Source organism: Miniopterus schreibersii (assembly GCF_964146895.1).
Source record: "Miniopterus schreibersii genome assembly, chromosome: 21".
In the NCBI taxonomy this organism is placed as follows: Eukaryota; Metazoa; Chordata; class Mammalia; order Chiroptera; family Miniopteridae; genus Miniopterus; species Miniopterus schreibersii.
In genome coordinates this window covers 6527540-6545780 of record NC_138123.1, presented here as the reverse complement: position 1 = coordinate 6545780, position 18241 = coordinate 6527540, and the positions used below count along the sequence as shown (strand labels likewise).

General features: G+C 51.4%; 1 protein-coding gene across 2 annotated transcripts; it reads left to right on the top strand.

Annotated features, from left to right (window-relative positions):
- The first annotated feature begins 766 nt into the window (after positions 1-766).
- Positions 767-17834, top strand: TLR5 (toll like receptor 5). Of its 2 annotated transcripts, XM_081124210.1 has the most exons (4): positions 767-845; positions 9976-10136; positions 13740-13909; positions 14252-17828. In XM_081124210.1, the coding sequence occupies exons 3-4, from the start codon at positions 13881-13883 to the stop codon at positions 16830-16832; spliced, it is 2610 nt and encodes an 869-aa protein (XP_080980336.1). In that variant the 5' UTR covers positions 767-845; positions 9976-10136; positions 13740-13880; the 3' UTR covers positions 16833-17828. The 2 variants fall into 2 exon arrangements, with proteins under 2 accessions (XP_080980336.1, XP_080980337.1); XM_081124211.1 differs by lacking the exon at positions 13740-13909 and having other exon boundaries at positions 14252-17834.
- Positions 17835-18241: the final 407 nt, after the last annotated feature.

Genomic DNA, 18241 nt, shown 5'->3' with positions numbered 1-18241 from the left:
CGTGTCAGATGTTCTGTGATGACAGGGCGAACTCCCAGAGGCAGGTGTGCGGTGGGGGGGCTCGGCCACCTGCACAGCCTGTGTCCCTGCCCCATGCCCCTGCCCCCCATCCCTAGTCTTACTCCAGGCAGGGTCGCCTCTGTCTTTGAACTGGGTCTCAGCTAAAGAGCCAGGGCGCCGCTCCCTCCTAGAGTCGCCTCTCTTTAACCCTTTGCTTGCTCCGGCCTTCTGGGGAGCCAGGTCCCTTTCCCTCCGAACCCCAGCAGCTGACGGGCAGACAGGAAAGAAGAAAAGGGCAGGGGGGCCCGAAGGAACACCGCGGCCACGGGGCAGAAGGGTTTGCTCTTGGGTTTCCCCTCCACACGCAGGGCCGCTTCCTCAAATCATCCAACCCCTCCTCTGCCAGCGTCTGGCTGCGCCCCGGAACAGTTCCCCCAAGTCCTGGGCCCCGGCACCCCCTCCGTCCGGTGGGGGAGGGGGGCAGGGGCGATGCCCTCGGATCCAGGGCGCCTGCCCCGTGCGCCCAGCTCGCGCGCCCCAGCCCCCTGCCCCCTAAGCCCTGGGGTCCCCGCATTCGCTCTTGGCCCTTTGCCCGGCGGTCCCCGCGGTCGCGGTTTCTCCGTGGCGCGCCCGAGGCGCCCCAGGGTTGGAGCAGGAGGTCGCCCCAGTTGCCCCAGGGCTAGAGGGGGCTACCTGGGCGGCGGGGCGGGGCCTGCGCGGGTGGGCGGGGCCTGCGCGGGTGGGCGGGGCCTGTCCTCGGGCCGTCCCCAGCCCGGACCTGCCGCGCGCGGTGGCCTCGGGGAGGAGCGAGCGCAGGCGGCGGCGGCGCGGGGCGACCTCCCCAGGTGAGCGCCCTGCAAGGACCCGGACAGGCGAGCGCCCGCGCCCCCGGAGGGCACAGGGTGGGGACCCGGCTGCCATCGGGGCGTCTCTTTCCCTCCCGGGGCTCTTTCCTGGGCTCCTTCCAGCTCCCACCCCCGCGCTGGGCGCCCCGTCTCTGGAGCGCGCCCTCTGTCCCAGGCCCCCGGGGGCGCCTTGGAGGTGTGGGGAGTCCCTTGGCCGGGGAGGGCGCAGCGGGAGAATGTGGCCACCGTGTGCCCGGCAGGCGGGACACGAGGAAACACGGCCCTGAGAGACTCCCTGCTTCCTCAACCTTCGAACAATCTTATCAGACTTCACCGGTTTCATTTTGTCCCCAAACTGGGAGGGGCGGCTGGTGTCACTGCTTTTCTTGGAAGAAGGGGACAGCCCCCTCCAGCAGGGCCCTGGACATCCCAGCAAGCGCCTGAGCTGTTCAGCCAAAGGCCTTGAACCCGGCCACCCCACAGCACAGGTAGAGCAACTGGGGAGGCGCCAGGTCAGCAGGGTTGGCCTTTGTATTTAATTTTTAAAAAAAAATCAATGAAGACTGCAGTCGGGGTGCCCCTGGAAAGCCACAGTTGGGATGGCCTTTTCTAAGGGGTGAGGGTTGGTTTGCTGATCGTCGCGGGCGTGAGGGAGCAGCGCTGTCCCAGCAAGGCGGCCGAGGCCTCACGGACGGGTGGGAATTGATGGCCGGGCTTTCTCCTCGCGGTGGGTGAGCTATGTGGTCACCTACGGTTGGAACACACCCATCCAGCACGGTGACCCACACACAGCTGCTCAGGGCACTCAATGTCCTCCAGGTAGATACCGTTGCTGAGCAATGATCCGGTCAATACCATGTCCTGTTTGGATATTAAGTGCCTCTGGGATGCGGTCCTCTCCCTCGGGGCCTGGAAGAGGGCATTGGTGGTGATGTTTGGATGCCCTGGGGAGCCGCCAGGCCCTAGACAAATATGCGGGGTATAGTCAGGTTTCCCTGCATTTATTCAGCCAGTCTGAGCTTTGACAAGTCTGCCTAGGGCATCTTAGATTCCCTGGCCTGTGTCACCCTTGCTCTTGTGGACAGAAGACAGTGGCCAGTGACCTCCCTGGTGCCAGGAAGCCCTGGGGCTGACCCCTGAGAGAAGGTCTGGTGCTAGATACTAAACCTTCAGCTGTGGGGTTGTGGGGAGGCCCCAGGGGGTCCCTTAGGAGGGGCCCAGGCTGAAGTCATAACCAAGCGTCTTTTAAGGATCAGTATGCATGTGAGCAGACCTGGTCTTCCCATCCTAAGCAATGTCACAGGATCATCCCCTGGGCATTATAGCTCTGAGCAAAGCAGGGAGCTTTCAGATTCCTCTGTCTGAATGCAGAGCCAGCCCCGCCAGGCTTCTGGTTAGTTTGGAGGGAAGATGTCTGAGGAACTCGTGTCCAGCCTCAGAGATCCCTGCATAGGGAAGCTGGCTTTGCTGAGTGTGGAAATTAAAACAGGCCTGTCTGTTTGTCTCTGTGTGCTTCTAGACTCCGACAGCGAGAAAACACTGAAATGTACGTTTACTGAATCCAGATGCGTCTGTTCCACTCTTAGTTTTGTGGGGGAAAAAATGCAGAAGGCAGATCCAAATCAGGCCTCAAGTTTCAGGGATGCCCAGCCCTGGTTTTGCAGCCCCCCCCCCTCACTGTGTAGGCCAAGTGTGCTCTGCCGTATGGGACCAACTCAAACTCCTGCCCTTCAGAAGCTTCCAGGTTTAAGTGGGGAGACAAACCCAGTGCCTGCGAAACAATAATGCCATTAAGTGTGAAACTATGGGGTACCGCCTGCTGCTTTGAAGACAGCTCGCAAGGGCTGGAGAGGCAGCGAGGGCTTCTGGAGCCACTCGGCTTAAGTGGCATCCAGAAACCACAGGCAGGGACAGGGTCAGGAGGAGGGAAGGAAGCCAGAGGCTAATATGAAGCTCAGAACAAGCGGGGAACTCAGTGCCCACCAGATCCAGCCCCATTTCCCTGCCTCCCTCTCCAGCTCTGTCTCCTGTGGCTCTCTTATGTCCCCTGCTACACTGACCTCAGCTAGGTTCTGACCCGGTCTTTTTTGCATGCTTCTCTCTCTCTCTTTTTTAAAAAAAATATGTTTTTATTGATTTTTAGAGAGAGAGGAAGGGAGAGGGAGAGAGAGAGAGAGAAACATCGATGCATCAATATAGATCAGCTGCCTGCTGGCGATCGAGCCCACAACCTGGGCATGTGCCCTGACCTGGAATCAAACCTCAATCTCCTGGATCCTAGGTCGATGCCCAACTGCTGAGCCACACTGGCTGGGCTCAGCCATATTTAGGGCCCAGTGAAGCACCTCACCCACTTGGAGCAGAAGGCGTGGGTTATGCGTTATTATTGGGAATTTAAGATTAGATAAATTTGGGAGAGGTAAATCCCAGAGGCCCTAAGGAACCTGAGTTTAACACAGTGGCAGAACTCAAACCCTTAGCAGCCCCACTGTCCTCAGAGTGGGATGTGAGGTCCTTCTTGATTGGGCCCCTGGGTTTCCTCTCCGGCCTCAGTTTCTACCAGCTCCCACCTTGAACTCTCACTTCTGCCTTCTGGGCACCCCTGGGCCTCGGCTCCCTCCTCTCCCTTGACCGTGCTGTGGGCAGCCTCTGCCAGGAGTGCCCACTGCTGCCTCTGGCTGCTTCCGATGCTGGGGACTCAGTGTCTCTATCCCCAGGAGTGGGGGTCCCTCTCCACCGCACAGGAGCACATCCTCTAGCAGCATCACGCCCCCTTGTGGCCACCTCCCTGCTCGTGACTTAGCTCCCCAGAGGCAGTGATTGGTGTTTCCTTAGGAAAGCCATTGGCTAACATCTTTCCCGAGAGAGTGCCCAGCATGCACATATTAGACGGAAGACTGACCCAAGGTGATGAGATGTAAGAGGAGTAACAACTCTGGAGACGTTTGGAAGGGAGAAAGGTGGGATTTAGTGATTAGTTATAGAGAGTAAGGGGAAGTCTGGTTTATGACCTGTGAGGCAGGTGGAGGTCATGTCGCACACGAGTTGGGTCCCTGGCCAAGGGAGAGGTCCACTCCTGATTGCCGTGCAAAAATGTTTCTGTTTTTTATTAGATTTCCAAAATTCTAAATATTATTAAGTCACCTGGGGGGCATATTGAATCTGAAGTTATAAAAGAACGTCGAAATGAGGATGCCCTTTAAGCAGCTGAAATATCCACATACTTTGAGTACCGGTGAGGCCAGAGCCAGAGGGAGATTTGGGGAGCACAGTGGGGAGGGTTCAACTTGTGAAAGCAAATGTGTCCACTGGAGGGAAGAAGCCTAAGGCAAGGTCAAGGTCTTGGGGAGAACAGACAAGCTGGGGGGTAGGGGAAGGAAAGGAACTGGTGGGAAACAGAATGACAGAAAGACAGGAAGAAAATCAGGGACACCAGGGGAAGAGATATTTCAAGAAGAAATAGGTGGCCAGCCCTGGCTGGGTGGTTCAGTTGGTTGGAGCGTCATCCTGTGCACCAAAAGGTTTGGGGTTCTATTCCCGGTCAGGTCACATGCCTAAGCTGCTGGTTTGATCCCTGCTTGGGGCATGTATGGGAAGCAACCGATTGATGTTTCTCTCTCTCATATCCATGTTTCTCTCTCTTTCTCTCCCCCACGTCCTCTCTCTCTAAAAAAAAATCAATAAAAACATATCCTTGGATGAGAGTAAAAAAAAAAAAAGGGGGGGGGGGCAAAAGCTTTCCATACTAAAAAAACAGGGAGGGAGGCTCAGGCAAGAGTAGGCCAAAAGGAGGTGACCCTCAAGAGAGTAGAAGAGCTGGATCTCATAGGGTGGTTAATGGAGAGTGGGAACACTGGGTGGAGAATTTTGACTTCATATCTGAGGAATTTGGCGATGAAAGAAAGGATAGATTATCTCTCAGCAAGGAGGGAGGACTGGTAGTGTCAAGGGAAGACAACAGAGCTCTGAGCACAGTGGGATGGAGCAGAGAAGGAGCCCATTTTATGCTAAGGGATTTGGACAAATGCCCCTTTCGACATCGGTTGTTTTTCATGTAAACTTCCCTCCCCTCTCTCCCCTCCCCCTGCCAATGTTCCAGAGAACTTTCCTTTTGGGTAAGCTCCAAAGTTGAGGTCTTGCTAAACCCAACGCTAGGATGTTGCAATGCTGAAATGATTGGCTCTCACCTCCCTGGCCCTTGGTAAACTTGTCTCACCACCCCCCCCAAAACTTGACTTTCCTCCGAGCTGCTGCTGGCCAGACGATCCCCCCTTTACTGCGCACAGATGAATGACACCATAATTACAGCAAACACGTCAATAGCGTTTACTCTGAGCCAGACGCTGTTCTGAGTACCTGTGAGTGGGTATTGTCATTCTCATTTTTCAGGCGACAAAAAGCAAGTTCACGCCTTAGATTAATGTTCATGTTCCTGACGCCAGTACACGATTCTTTGTCCTGGGACTGCTTACAGCTTGACCTGTCCAAGGCCACCAAACCAGTGATCTATCTGGCCCCAGCTTCACTGTGGGTTAGATGGGCTTTCACAGTCAATAAGGAACTTACTGGTCAAATAATAATCTATGTGCAAAGTATTGCAAGGGACCCAAAAATCAGAGCTGCGTGTCTCATGTCATTCAAACCCCTCTGTTTTGTACACGGGAAGCGAGCCAGCCTTCAACCTCAGAGTCATAATAAAGGCGGGAACTAAACCACTTTCAGCCCTGAGTTTCTGTGACCTGAGCTTCCTGCTCATCGCGGTCAGGGACATAACCGGTTCTAGACACACATGGTCTCCGACTTAGGATTTTTCAGCTTTACCATGGTGTAGACAATCGTTCTGTTTTCCACTCTCAGTTCAGTGGTCAATAAATGGCACAAGAGCCCGGCCGGGCGTGGCTCAGCCGTTGAGCGTGGACCTAGGATCCAGGCGATCAGGGTTCGATTCCCAGTCAGGGCACAGGCCCGGGTTGCGGGCTCAATCAGTGACTCTCTCATCATTGATGTTTCTATCTCTCTCTCTCCCTCTCCTTTCCTATCTCTGAAATCAATAAAGATATATTTTTTAAAAATAAAATAAAATAAAAAATAAATGGCACAAGCTATTCAATACTTTATTATCTAATAGGCTTTGTGTTTGGTGATGTTGCCCAACTGTAAGTGTCCTGAGCACATTTAAGGTGGGCTGGGCTAAGCTAGGGTGTTTGATAGGTTGGGCGTATTAAATGCATTTTTGACTTAACCATGGGTTTCCCGGGATGTAGCCCCCTCCTAAGTCGAGGAACCCCATTTGTAGTTCCAAGGCTCGTTTTATTTCCCTTCCCATCACGCAAGATGAAAGGGCAGAGAGTCTGAATCTCTAACATGATCAGGCGTGCAAGAAATACCACCTCTCCTTTTCGTTGCTAGACATTTAATACTAGTTTATATTAACCTAATATTAGCCTGAAGCCTCTGTCTCATCGGGCTGGTTGGTAGGAGTGGGAGCCACCGCACTGTGTCTCCCAGCGTCTGGATGTTATGCATTGTCAAGACCTGGGGGGGGGGGGCTTCTGGTCACCAGGCTGGTCCAGACAGGTGACCCTGAGCACGCTCTAGTCCCTACTTGCCGGCCTCCGCGGCTTCTGGACCACAGAGCCAAACTCTGAGGTCTCACCAGAGCCCTGCCCTCCTGAGACCCACAGAACTGATTTCACTTTCTATGTCTTCCCAGCCTCTCTGTGTCTCCCCTCCGGCCCCCTCCTCTCTGTATCTCCTGGAAAAGCCTCTGAGCCCTTGACCTAAGGCCAGAAGAACCTACAGGCTAATTCTGGGCATAGTCCTGCCACGTACCTGGCCTGGGGCAATGACACGGGGAGACTGCGGGAGATGTGGAGGTGGGGAGGCAAGGAAAGGCGGGGGGAATTTTCTACTCTCAAAGTATTATCTAGCCCCCAAAGCAATCCCCTCTGAGAGAAAGCCTCGGGTGGGGAGATTTTCTACTTATATATGGATCCATTTTATTTATTTATTCTATTGGTACATTCATTATTTTCTACTAGACATTTTCAAGATCCTCTATAACTTGGACTCACACATTTGCCCAAAGAGAGGGTGAATATCTCATGCCTAGGAGGAGTGTGCCCTGGCCTGTGATTGCCGTCACGACGCTTAGCAAGCCTCCTGAGATCATTTTAGAGTCCACAGGGATACGAAAATGCTTCTAGCTCACACTTGCCGTTATATACACACAGTAACAGGGCAAGGGAACCAGACTTGCCAAGGCACCCAGATGATGGCGGAGGACTGGAACCCAGGCCTCCCCTCCCCCAGCCCAGTGCCTTTGCCATAATTTCCCGAATCTGGGGAGTTACCACCCACGGGGAGTCAGAGCCAAGTCTCTGGCTGCCTCCACCCCCACTCAGAAGGGAGCTCAGCCACCCTGGGCAGCCTGCCCAGGGCAGATTCCACGCTCCATGAGCTTCCCTGGGGGCCCAGGAAACTGGGCACAAGGCAGGAACCAGTGCACAAGGCAGGGGTGTGGTTCCCACCCTCCCCTGGCTCTGCTCAGGGTCCCTGGGTGTAGCCAATAAAATTCTCTTCCCTCCTCGGCATCTAGCAGGCTTGGAGACCCTGGATCACCCCTGCTGGCCAGACTCCGCTCTCTCCCCTCCTTCTCCCGGCACCAGGGGTGTCTCCATCAGCTACAGAGCAGACTTGATTTTACCCATCTGGGCAGGTTTCTCTTTGTGCCTTTACTAGCCCAGCAGAGACTCCAGATCCGGCCCAGGACAGCTCTCCTGTGTTTTATAATCTCTTCTCCTGTTTCCATTCTCTGTGTCTAACAGATCACAGTTTAATAAGGTTTTTCTTCCCAGTGCCCCCACCCACCCAACTGCTTCCAATTTGCATCACAATCCAACTGATTTTTGCTGCTCTTAGCAGATTGTCTGTGTCATCACTTTCAAGGGATGCAATATGGCACTCCCGGCTCTCATCTGCTCGGGCTCCTGCCTTGCACTTGCCCACATTTCCTGGCAATTTCCTTTGCCCATCAGCATGCCAGCATTAGCTGAGTTGCATTCGGGGGAGGCTATCAGAGCCTGAGCCGTTAATCCTCTAACTGAGAATACGGGCGTTGCCTGAACCTGAAGACAGGGTGAGATGTGCAATTCCTTGGTCAGCTCTCTTCCCCCAAGGATTTTAAATGTGTCATGCTAGTTGTTAGGTGTGTTTTTTTTGGTTTATTTGTTTTAAATATATCTTTACTGATTTCGGAGAGAAGGAGGGAGAGGGGGAGAGAGAGACAATCAATGATGAGAGTCATTGATCTGCTGCTTTCTGCACACGCCCTACTGGGCCTGCAACCCGGGCCTGTGCCCTGACCGGGAATCGAACCTCAGTCTCCTGAATCCTAGGTGATGCTCAATCACTGAGCCATGCCGGCCAGTTAGTTGTTAGTTTTTAATAATCTGTTGGATGGAATTATTTCTTTGCATCAGATGCTTTAAAATTGCATGTTTGTTATGAGTTTATAATGTATCTAAGCCAGTTGGGTTTTCAACATCCTGTCTTTAGAATATCAGTGTCTCTGGCAGTTGTTTTTGGTGTTTTGTGGTTTGAGGAGGACAACCACCTGAAAATATTGTAGACAATTGGGGAAGCTTTCACGGAATTTCCCATGAGTGCAGACAAGAGAAACACCCGCTCACCCCAGTGCCTTGAGAAATCCCATTTCCGTCTCTCGCTGTTCCCCTTCAGTGGTTTCTAAAAGGATTATGTTTCTGGTGAGATGCCGTTGCAGAAATGATGTCTCTCTACTTAAGCGAGCAAGAAATAATAGAGGATTATGCATCAATAACCGATTCTCTGGTTCAGGCACTAAAAACATCAGTCCCAAAGCCCATGTGGGTGCTCCCTGGGGGGGAGTAGAAACTGTTATCGTTGCCATTGTACAGGTGATTAAACCAATGCTCACAGAGGTTACGAACTTGCTCAAGGTCACATGTCTATTAGAGTGTGGAGCTAGAATCTGAAGCCAGCTACAAATTTAGTGTCACTTTGATCCTTCCAAAAAAATCAAAATTGTGTGCACTGCAAAACAGACAGAGAACCTCAAAGGGTGCATGGGGTAGGGGCGGATGATCCCCTCTAAGGTGCATGCTCAGGAGGAAGAGACATCACAGCCCTGGTTTGAAATTCAGTAATGACTTTCTCTCCCTGTGCTCCTTAGGAATGGCCGGCCTGCCAGGAGCACTTGTGTGCCCTCAAAATGTAAGCCAGCAAGACCAGCTTCCCCCTGGAGCTCAGCTTAGAGCAGCTCTCGACCTGCATACCCCCAAGCTCAGCCTCTCCTGCAGGCTCCTCCCCTTGGTCCTCACCTTTGGTGTACCCCTTGCTGGCCTCCAGGAGACGTGCATCTCCTGGAACCAGAAAAATTGCCCCCAAGCTCTCCTTTTTCCATAGCTCCAAGTAAAACGATATGACCTGTCCAGCCCCCCCCTCCTCGGAAGCCTCAGATGCATCCCCTTTGAGTAGCATTAGTCCTTCACCCTTCAGGGCTGAGAAGAACTGGAGGGGACTGTCTTGGTAAAGCCCCCTTCTCAAAAGTGATCATGTGCCTCTTGGGCGTGCTTCATTCCTAGAAATGTCACCCTCTGATGGTGATCGTAGCTGTTTCTTCCCTAGAAACCTGCAAGTTGTCTGCTCACTGTAGACAGTGGGTTGTCCCCTCCCTGTGCTTGAGTTCCCAGAAACTAAATGACCCCAGAATTGTCATGAAAGGGACTTCTAGGTCCAAGGAGACACTCTTTCACCACCACGGTGATTTAACAAAAATAGATGGCATTATGAAAGTGTAGTTCCCCTTCCTGGAGGTACAGGGAAGAAAGTCACCCATCTGAGCGACTGGCTTAGACACCCACCTCCTGAACCAGAGGCTGGGCTTGGAATTTCTCCAGATCCCTTCAGCTCTGAGGTTCCACAGGCCTTGAGTGACAAAATGACCTTGATCTCTGCCAATTAAAATTCTGTTCAATCGGAGACACACCTAGGGTTTTAAATTCTTCTATAAAGAACACTGCTGTGGGGCATAGAAAAACATGTAATGTTTTGATTCTCCCTCTTAATTAGATTTCCTGTGCTTCCTTAGGAAAACAAAAGCCCTTCCTACTCATTCCCTGGCAAACACTGGCCACCATCCTCACTGTGGAAGTTCCTATCGTCTCAGGAACTGAAGTCCTTAAACTACCAGGGGCCTGTTCCCTAGACTAAGAAGAACATATTGGCAGCTCCTGGTGTCAGGACTGGGAGGTAAGTACTCTTGATGAAAATAAATCTTCTTAAAGTATTAGTGGGGAAAGAAGTACAAACTTCCAGTTATAAAATAAGTTACGGGGATATAAAGTGCAGCATAGGGAATAGAGTCAATAATATTTTAATAACATGTATGGTGTCTGACGGTTACTAGACTTGCTGTGGTGCTCACGCTGAAGGGAGGTAAATGTGGAATCACTGTGTTGTACACCTGGCTCAGCGGTTGAGTGTCGACCTATGAACCAGGAGGTCACGGTTCGATTCCCGTCTCAGGCTTGGTCCCCAGTAAGGGGTATGCAGGAGGCAGCCAATCGATGACTCCCATCAGTAATGTTTCTGTCTCTCTTTTCCTCTCTCTGAAATCAATAAAAAAATAATAATAAATTTTAAAAATAAATAAAATTATTATAAAAACGATTCATGGGGAAAATACTACTGGGGTGCTTAAGTTGTGCTATGTACTTCAGGGTCCTTGTCATCAAGAAATTTAGAGTCTAGGGGGAGTGAGGCATAATATAATGAAAATGCTATCATGGAGCTGTAAACAGAACATTGAGAGAGGGAGATAAAGTATGCTGTAGGAATATGAAAACTATTTCATGGGAAAGCCAGCCCCTTGGAAGGGTCCGTTGGAATTGGATAAGCAGATGAGACAAATACAAGCATTCAAGCTCAGGGCCCAGCCTAAGCAGAGAAATCGGATGGACGCCTAGTTCAGAGAAAGCAAGCTATCCCTGGAGCACAGAGCAAGAATATATAGACGCAGCCAGGAGGGTAGGTTGGCTTGACTTTCACCCTCTGCAAAAAGAGAGGGGTCGAGTGCTAAGGGCCCGCTCTAATGAACTGTTCCAGGATCGAGTCTAGTCCATGGGGAGGACCCTGAACTCACACCCTGAACAGTCTGACTTCCGTGGGCACAAGGAGCCAGCAAAGGCTTCTGATCAGGGCGTTGCCCTACGAGCCCCCTTGGTCAGCTGAGTGAGATGCTTGTGTCTGGGTGAGACTTACCGGGTCAGATCAGCTGGGAAGTCGCTGCACTGGCCCAGCAAGAGGTGGGGGGGCCAGGAAGCTGAGCAAAGGCTGACAGTTGGAAGGGAGGGGGAACCGATGCTGGCCATATCCTGAGGTCAACTTCGCAGAATTGGTCACCAACAGCATTGATGTCGTGCTTAAGGCTCCTTCCAGTGGGGAGGAAGCTACAGATGCCCCAAAGGATATTTTAAGGTGTGTCCAGATAAGGGCGAAGGAGGACAGGGCCACTCCCAGAAGCCGTTGGCGCTCGCCCACGTGTTTTATTGGAGCTATTGTCGGAGGCAGGACGCTGGGCTGGAAGAACTGTGGCCTTAGCAACGTTTGGGCTTCGTGGTGCTCACGTGCTGGCTGGTTCCAACGAGAAGCTGGATTCTGCATCTAGGGGACACATTGGTGAGTTCGCCTTGTCCACTGGCCTGGTGCCTTTATCCAAAGCTGAACGTGCATCTCACACCCACGTTTGGACCCAGTCCAGGACTTTTATTGCTACATGAACTTTGGAGAAACTCTTCCAGGCACCCATTTGGAAATGAATTGAGTGTTCTTCTCAGACAGCGAGTCCTCCACGCCCAGTGCCCGGGCCGCCTGCCAGACGTGGGCCGCCACCTACCAGGAGCAGCCTTGCGGGCCCTCTCAGAGGGCCGGGTCCTACAAAGGAGCAAAGTACTGGTGTTATTGGTCACGGACCAAGTGTTAAATGAGCACAGGAGCAGCCCCGGCTCCTGCCAGAGGGATTTGCAGGCTCACCGGGGTGCCCAGAGAGCAGGGGTACCCGTTTCCTGTGGCAACACCAAGGCCCATAACTCACCCCAGCTCAGGCGAGCAGCGACGCCGACTAGGCAATTAAGCCAAGAAAGGGAACCTGCTCCACTAATGGCTGGGATTAAAGCTAAATGCATTCAACTCAGATGAAAGAGAGGCTGACCCTTCTCCCCCTGGCCTCATTATCTTAATTAACAGCGCTTGGCAGGAGGATTGAGGCTGCATTGACTGCTGCTCCGTTACCCCTCAAAGCACTGGATACACGTCGGCGCGGCCTTCGTAATAAAAACCCAGCGCTCATCCGCCCTCTGCATTTCCTACCAGCTCCTCCCCTAAGAGAATCGTGAGCTCTCTGAGTCGGAGGGCTCCTTGTTTTATTCTTATTTTTAAATATGTTTTTATTATTGATTTTAGAGAGAAAGGAAGGGAGAGGGAGAGAGAGAAACATCAATGATGAGAGTCATGGATCTGGTGCCTCCCGCACGCCCCCTGCTGGGGATCGAGCCCGCAACCCGAGCATGTGCCCTGACGGGGAATTGAACCGCAATCTCCTGGATCCTAGGTCGATGCTCAACCGCTGAGCCACGCCGGCCGGGCAACTACTGACGCTTTGAGTGTTGTTTCTAGAAGCCTTTTCCCCAGAAGCCTGTGGATTTATTAATTTTACATCGCCTGGTGATATTTCAGAAGGAACCCATGTCACCTGATGGCTGAACTCACAGCATAAGGCCATGCTGCTGCTGCTTGTCGCCTTGTTAATAATGGTCTATGAGCACACGGCCCTCGCTCCCCAGCTCTTTTCTTCCTGCGCCCACTCTCTGAGAACTGGATTCCGGACACCACTGGAGGGCTCACTCCTCTGCTGGGGTCAACTGCAGCTCCCTACGGCCTGAACTCCGGGAGGAGCAACGGCCCAGGCTGGACGGGTTTCCTCCGGGCCTTACTCCACACACTCTCGCTCCTCCTGCTCCCTCTGGCCTCAACCCACTTAAGGTTTAGGGTTTTAGGTCACTTGGTCTTCTCTCCTGGATGCTCCTATGTGCATACCTGCTCCCCACCTGCTCTCTCGCCATCTGGATGGACCCCCCTTTCGAATGCTCATCTTCCTGAGGTTTCTTCAGGTCTGAAACAACTACGCCATCTCGTTGTCATCTGTTGATTAGATCTGCCCTATGTCAATGCTCATTTATCTTTGTAATACAACAGAAGCCCAAATAATTGTCTTTAAAATCTGCGTATGCATAACCCAAGGACACAGACAATAGTGTGGCGAGGGCCTAGGGAGGAGGGTGGAAGGGGTCCATGGGGAGAAAAGGGGACATCTGTAATATTTTGAACAATAAAAAATAAATAAAATAAAATCTGTTCAGCTGGCCTTACCTACCTTACTGTTTAATTTTAGCTTTCCTATAATAGACTTGAAAATTCAGTGTATTGGGACGGATGTGGTTTGGGGCTCTCTTTCATCACTTTTTACAAGTTCAAGGTCAAGCCACCTAGTTGAGTGTCTGCATTTGGGGACCAGCATTGAGTCATCTATAAAAAGATAGGCGTGAAATTAGAACACGGAACTATTATTCCAAGCTGGTGTTCTCACTCCCATGTCTCTGCAGGGATTTTTCAGCCTGGTTACAGGACATGGGAATCCATTCTGATAAAACAGCGGCTGCAAAACTGTCAGCAACTTGGGGGCCAAGTTAGCTCTTTCCCACAAATCCTGGTAGTTCAGTGTCAGAACATGTTTACCCAACAGTCACTTAACACCCTCATTTGTGAAATCGAAGTTTCTGTTCTCTTTTCTTCTAGAACAGAGGTCTGCAAACAATGACACTTGGATTGCAAAGCCTAAAGTGTTTATCATCTGGCCCATTACAGAGGAAGTTTTCCAAGCTCTGTTGTAGCCTATAAAACACAGTGATTTTTCTATATAAACTAAGAGTTCTCAACATGAGGTTGAAAGGAGCAGGCTTCAGGAGGTCAGTGGGCCCCCTGAAATTGGGTACAAAACTTGATTTGTGATGCAAAAGTGCATTTTTTGGAAGGCAAGGAGTCAGAGCTATCCTCAGATCCTCGAAGGGGTCCATGACCTCAAAGCAGTTAAGAACCACTGTGGCATGTAGAAAATGTAATGTAAGTGATAGAAAGACAGTGCTGTCTACACCAGAAAACCTCTGTCCACAACCGTGGCCATGGCGCCAGAGGATCGAAGGGTCTAAGAGAACAGGCACATTACGTTAAAGCTCAGAGGATCCCCAAGTTCTAAAGACCCACGTGCCAAGGGTCTTAGCCATGTTCTCATCCCCCCTTCTTCTCCATAGGATCATGGGAAACCACCTTGACCTTCTCTTAGGAGTGGTGCTCATGGCCAGTCCTGCGCTTGGAATTTCTTCCTGCTCCTCTGATGGTCAGATAGCCTTGTATCGTTCCTGCAACCTCACTCAGGTCCCCCAGGTCCTCAACTCCACTGAGCGCCTCCTGCTGAGCTTCAACTATATTGAGATCGTCACAGCCACGTCATTCCCCTTCCTGGAGAAGCTGCAGCTGCTGGAGCTTGGGACTCAGTTTACCTCCTTGACTATTGACAAAGATGCCTTCAGGAACCTGCCCAATCTTCGAATCTTGGACTTGGGCAAAAGTGACTTAGACTTCCTGCATCCAGATGCTTTTCAGGGGCTGCCCCATCTGTTTGAACTCAGACTCTTTGCCTGTGGTCTCTCCGATGCTGTGTTAAAAGATGGATATTTCAGAAATTTAGAGTCTTTGTCTCGCCTGGACCTGTCCATGAATCAGATTCATAGCCTTACCCTTCACCCTTCATTCCGGGAATTAAATTCCTTGGAGTCCATTGACTTCTTCCTCAATCAAATACCCATTGTATGCGAGCATGACCTCCAGCCCCTCCAAGGGAAAAGACTTTCCCTTTTAAGGCTTGCTGCTAGTAACCTGTACAGCAGGGTCTCGGTGGACTGGGCGAAGTGCATGAACCCTTTCAGAAACATGGTCCTAGACACCCTGGATGTTTCTGAAAATGGCTGGACCATAGACATCACAAGAAACTTCAGCAACGCCATCAACGGCAGCCAGATTTCCTCTTTGGTTCTTACCTACCACGTTATGGGTTCTGGGTTTGGCTTCCAAAACATCAAAGATCCTGACCGGGACACATTCACAGGCCTGGCCAGAAGTTCATTGAAAAGCCTGGACCTTTCCCATGGATTTATCTTCTCCCTGAACTCCCGACTCTTTGAGACCCTCAAGGAGTTGAAGCTTCTGAATGTTGCCCACAACAAGATAAACAAGATTACAGATGAGGCATTTTATGGGCTCAGCAACCTCCAAGTTCTCAATATGTCATATAACCTTCTAGGGGAACTGTACGATTCCAGCTTCTACGGACTACTCAACGTAGCCTATATTGATCTGCAAAAGAACCACCTTGGGGTCATTCAGGACAAAACATTCAGATCCCTGAGAAGATTACATACTTTGGACCTCCGGGATAATGCTCTGAAAACAATTAATTTTATCCCAAGCATAGATACTATCTTCATGGGTGGCAATAAACTGGTGACTTTGTCAAACGTCGGACTCACAGCCAACTTTATCCAGTTATCAGAGAACAGGCTGGAAAGTCTGGATGATCTCTACCTCCTTCTCCAGATCCCTCAGCTCCGGGTTCTCATTTTAAATCAAAATCGATTTTCCCTTTGTGCTCAAACTCGTGCCCCTTCAGAGAGTCTCAGCTTAGAACAGCTTTTCCTCGGAGAAAACATGTTGCAACTTGCCTGGGAGACCGGGTCGTGTTGGGACGTTTTCAAGGGCCTTTCCCATCTCCGGATCCTCTACTTGAATAATAACTACCTGAATTTCCTTCCCCCGGGAGTGTTTAGCTATCTGATTGCGTTAAGGGGGCTCAGCCTCAACTCCAACAGGCTGACAGCTCTTTCTCCTGGCGACCTGCCTCCTAATTTAGAGGTTCTGGATGTGTCCAGAAACCAGCTCCTAGCTCCTGATCCTGATGTGTTCACATCCCTTAGTTTCGTGGACATAACTCACAACAAGTTCATCTGTGAGTGTGAGCTTAGCACTTTCATCAAGTGGCTCAATCAAACCAACGTCACCATCTTGGGGTCCCCTGCGGACATTTACTGCATGTACCCCGACTCGCTCTTTGGGACGTCCCTCTACTCTCTGTCCACGGAGGGTTGTGATGAGGAGGAGAGTTTCAAGTCCCTGAAGTTTTCCCTCTTCGTCTTGTTCACTGTCACTGTGACCCTGTTCCTCGTGGCCACCCTCATGTTCGCCAAGTTCAGGGGGCCTTGTTTCCTCTGTTACAAGACAGTCCAGAGACTTCTGCTGAAGGAGCAGACCAAGGCCAGAGAGCCGGACACCTACAAATACGACGCCTACTTGTGCTTCAGCAGCAAGGACTTCGAGTGGGTGCAGAACGCTTTGCTCAGGCACCTGGACGCTCAGTACAGCGACCGAAACAGGTTCAACTTGTGCTTTGAAGAGAGAGACTTTATGCCGGGGGACAACGTCATCGCCAACATCCACCAGGCCGTGTGGAGCAGCAGGAAGACCGTCTGCCTGGTGAGCAGACACTTCCTCAGGGACGGGTGGTGCCTGGAAGCCTTCAGCTGCGCGCAGAGCAGGAGCCTGGCCGACCTCAGCGGCGCCCTCATCGTGGTGGTGGTCGGGTCATTGTCCCAGTACCAGCTCATGAAGCATGAGCCCATCAGGGGGTTCGTACAGAAACAGCCGTACCTGCGGTGGCCCGAGGATCTCCAGGATGTCGGCTGGTTTCTTAATAAGCTCTCCCAACACATACTAAAGAAAGGAAGGGAAAGGAAGGCGGACGGTGACATTCCGCTGGAGACTATAGCAACCACCTCCTAGCCAAAGGAGCACTTTTCAACCCATCCCAAGCCCCGGATGACTCTTTGCTGTGTCTTTGCACTGAGTTTCCATCTGGGGGTCCTTTTTAAAGTTTATTTTCCCTACTGTGGAAAACAACAACCATAAAGCTCTTGATTTGCACAGCAACGCGATGTTTTGTCTCACTGGCTTCCAAATGGAAAGTCCTAGATCCAAAAGATTGCAGCTGCCCCCCAGAGGTCCCCACTCTCCATCGATCTCCTTTCAGACTCGATAACACCGGTTCCTCCTGTTGTATCAACTACAAAATATTCCCCAGCTGTGGGTGGTGAGAAGGACACCTTGAGGGAAGTTGCAGATGACAGACACCCTTTCCCCAGCATTGAGTTCTACGAGGGGCCGGCCATCGATTCCGAGCCCCTGTACTCGGCAGGACAACACTAAGCAGAAAGCAAACAGAAAGAGAGGCGTGGTTCCTGCTTCCACCCTGGGAACAGTGCCCTTGCTGGGTCAAGGTCACGCCCAGTCTCAGGGAGACAGAGCCGGCCCCAGAGAAGAGCATCTAGGCCTCCTGTGGCCCCAGCACTCTTCCCGTGTCTGCCTTCAGCTCCTGCAGATGGAACCCAGTGGGCCATGAACAGTCTTTGTGGCAGGCAACCTGCATTTCAGCCTGGTGTTCAAGACCTGCCGTGATTCAACCTATCTCACATTTTTTTTTTAATCATTTGTCAACCACTCGGGCTCTCGTGGAAAGAACTTAGCCTTTGGACACAGATCCTGGTTTGAGTTCTGCTGCTGCTGCTCGCTAGCTGTTTCTCCAGCTGTTGGAATGATCGTATCTACCTCATAGAGTTGCCGTGAACATTAAACTGGCCAAGGATGTCGGGGCTTCTCAGGTCTTGGCCTTCGTTGCCCCAGTGGCCACAGGAGGGTGCCAACACTGAGGGACGTCTTGGAGGGAGTCAACATTTCTTTGAAGTTGTCTTTTTTTAAATCATAAAATAAACCTATACATATTTTTGCATTCTGTTTCATGCTTTCGTGTTTATTTTAATATGGAAAGGTTTTTTTCTGAAAGTATTAAGAAAGTTTAAAGCAAGGAAGATTCGCCAACATCACCCATGGCCTCATGTCCAGCCTCTTCTGAGTCCAGCAGAGCCCAGGGTCAGCTGCTGCTGTTTGAGGAGGTACACAAAGGCCTGGGACTCAGCATTCCGAATGTCACTGCCTTGTCCTCACTGTGCGCCCCTAATCCTAACTCCTCCAAGACACACACACACACACACACACACACACACACACACTAGCTCTCCTCCTCCTGGTTTCTTTGGGCCACTCTGATCCATGAGACTGAGCTTGCCCTGCACTTACTGTTTTATTTTTATATTTGAACAATGGCTGTGCCCATCGGCACTGTTCATGCACAGCAC

Coding starts and splice junctions, on each gene's coding strand:
- TLR5 (XM_081124210.1), top strand. CDS start 13,881: ATGAGGTTGAAAGGAGCAGGCTTCAGGAG. Junction 13,910..14,251: donor AAAGGAGCAGGCTTCAGGAG/GTCAGTGGGCCC, acceptor TCTTCTCCATAG/GATCATGGGAAACCACCTTG.